This window comes from Priapulus caudatus, unplaced genomic scaffold (genome assembly GCF_000485595.1).
Source record: "Priapulus caudatus unplaced genomic scaffold, Priapulus_caudatus-5.0.1 Scaffold1264, whole genome shotgun sequence".
In the NCBI taxonomy this organism is placed as follows: domain Eukaryota; kingdom Metazoa; phylum Priapulida; class Priapulimorpha; order Priapulimorphida; family Priapulidae; genus Priapulus; species Priapulus caudatus.
The window spans coordinates 3,253-5,085 of record NW_014578325.1 but is presented as its reverse complement, the minus strand read 5'-3'; the positions used below and the strand labels follow the sequence as shown (position 1 = coordinate 5,085).

Sequence of the window (1,833 nt, the reverse complement as noted above, 5' to 3'; positions counted from 1 at the left end):
CGACAACACACACACTCCACACACACACACCCACCACACACACGACAACGACACACATTACACAACATTCTATACACACACACCACACACACACAGCACACACACACACACACACACACACATACACACACACCAACTCACACCACACACATACACACACACATTTATATATAAATATAGTATATTATAGTACATATATATTTATCATATAATATACATATTATCGCTATTGTCGCATGATATACATTTTGCGACCATAATGATTTTATTCTGATAAATTAATAAACATGCCACATCACTATTAGTTATACTTACTACGCATAAAAGCTGTATAAATAATATCACGAAATATCTTTGTTCCAGATTTTAATTTTCTGTTGAATCACATGATTGTATTTTATCTAACACTGGGTATATGCCCTCTAAAATGCGTAATAGTTGGGCAAAAAACTCATTGGTTCATTTAAAATAATGCTTAAGCAAAGACATAGCTTGACAGGAATTTGTCCATTCTGATAGCAAAACCACACGCGCATACGAACATACACGTACGCGCAGTATTACAGCCAGCAACATAATAACAATAATAACATATATATATAATAATAATAATAATAATAACAATAATAATATATATATAATATAATAATAATGAGAATAATAATTAATATAATAACAATAATCGGTACTTTTGCCCTCACAGGAGCAGTCACCAGCAGTACAGCCGAAGCTACGAGCACAGCGCCGGAGAAAGCAGATCAAGAGAAAGACGGGTTCTCCTCCGACTGCCTGCAGCGGCAGAGGACGCGAAGGAAGCCTCGGGTGCTCTTCTCCCAGCAGCAAGTCTTCGAGTTGGAGAGAAGGTTCAAGCAGCAGCGCTACCTATCGGCGCCTGAACGCGAGCAGCTCGCCGCCGCACTGAAGCTGACGTCGACGCAAGTGAAGATCTGGTTCCAGAACCGACGCTACAAATGCAAGCGTCAGCGTCAGGACAAGACGCTAGAGCTGACGGTCAACATGCACCCGCCGCGTCGCGTCGCCGTCCCCGTACTCGTACGTGACGGCAAGCCGTGTCTGGAGCGTCCCGGCATGGGCGCGCCGTACGCGTCGCCGTACGCGATGACGTCATACGTCTACTCGCCGACGTCGTACGGAGCGATGCCGACGATGCAGCAAACGCCCCCGTATATGAACGTGCAGAATCTGCAGACGACGCACCAGCAGCTGCAGAATCTACAACTACACACGCAGGGCATACGCGCATGGTGATTCGCGATCGTCGTCATCGTCGTCATCGTCGTCGTCATCATCATCGTCATCCTCGTCATCATCATCATTAATATGATCTACCTGGGGGCATAGTGCACACGGTTTGGTAATATAATTATAAAATATATCAAGAGCGTATATTACTGTATAGTAGCCCATTGTTGTATGTATACCACTATAGTGCCAATAGACACGCTAGTGCTAACAGACCGCGCGCACACGCGCTTCGGAATATCTGCACGCGTGCGCGCACACGCCCCTGCACGCGTGCGCGCATACGCCCCTGCACGCGTGCGCGCATACGCCCCTGCACGCGTGCGCGCATACGCCCCTACACGCGTGCGCGCATACGCCTCTACACGCGTGCGCGCATACGCCCCTGCACGCGTGCGCGCATACGCCCCTACACGCGTGCGCGCACACGCTCTTGCACGCGTAGACGATGATTAATATTTTTGACAACCACGCCATTCGTGCAAATGAAATGGTTGGATATTCGTGTGCACACACACACACACACACACACACACATACACACACACACACGCACACACACACACACAC

General features: G+C 47.5%; 1 protein-coding gene across 1 annotated transcript in view; it reads left to right on the top strand.

Moving 5' to 3' along the window:
* LOC106816024 (homeobox protein Nkx-2.5-like) overlaps nt 1-1,269 on the top strand; it is a 4,152-nt gene extending 2,883 nt beyond the window's left edge. Inside the window, exon 2 of the mRNA XM_014820564.1 lies at nt 704-1,269. Coding sequence (XP_014676050.1) covers nt 704-1,269 — 566 coding nt within the window. The remainder of the gene's footprint in view (nt 1-703) is intronic.
* Nucleotides 1,270-1,833: the final 564 nt, after the last annotated feature.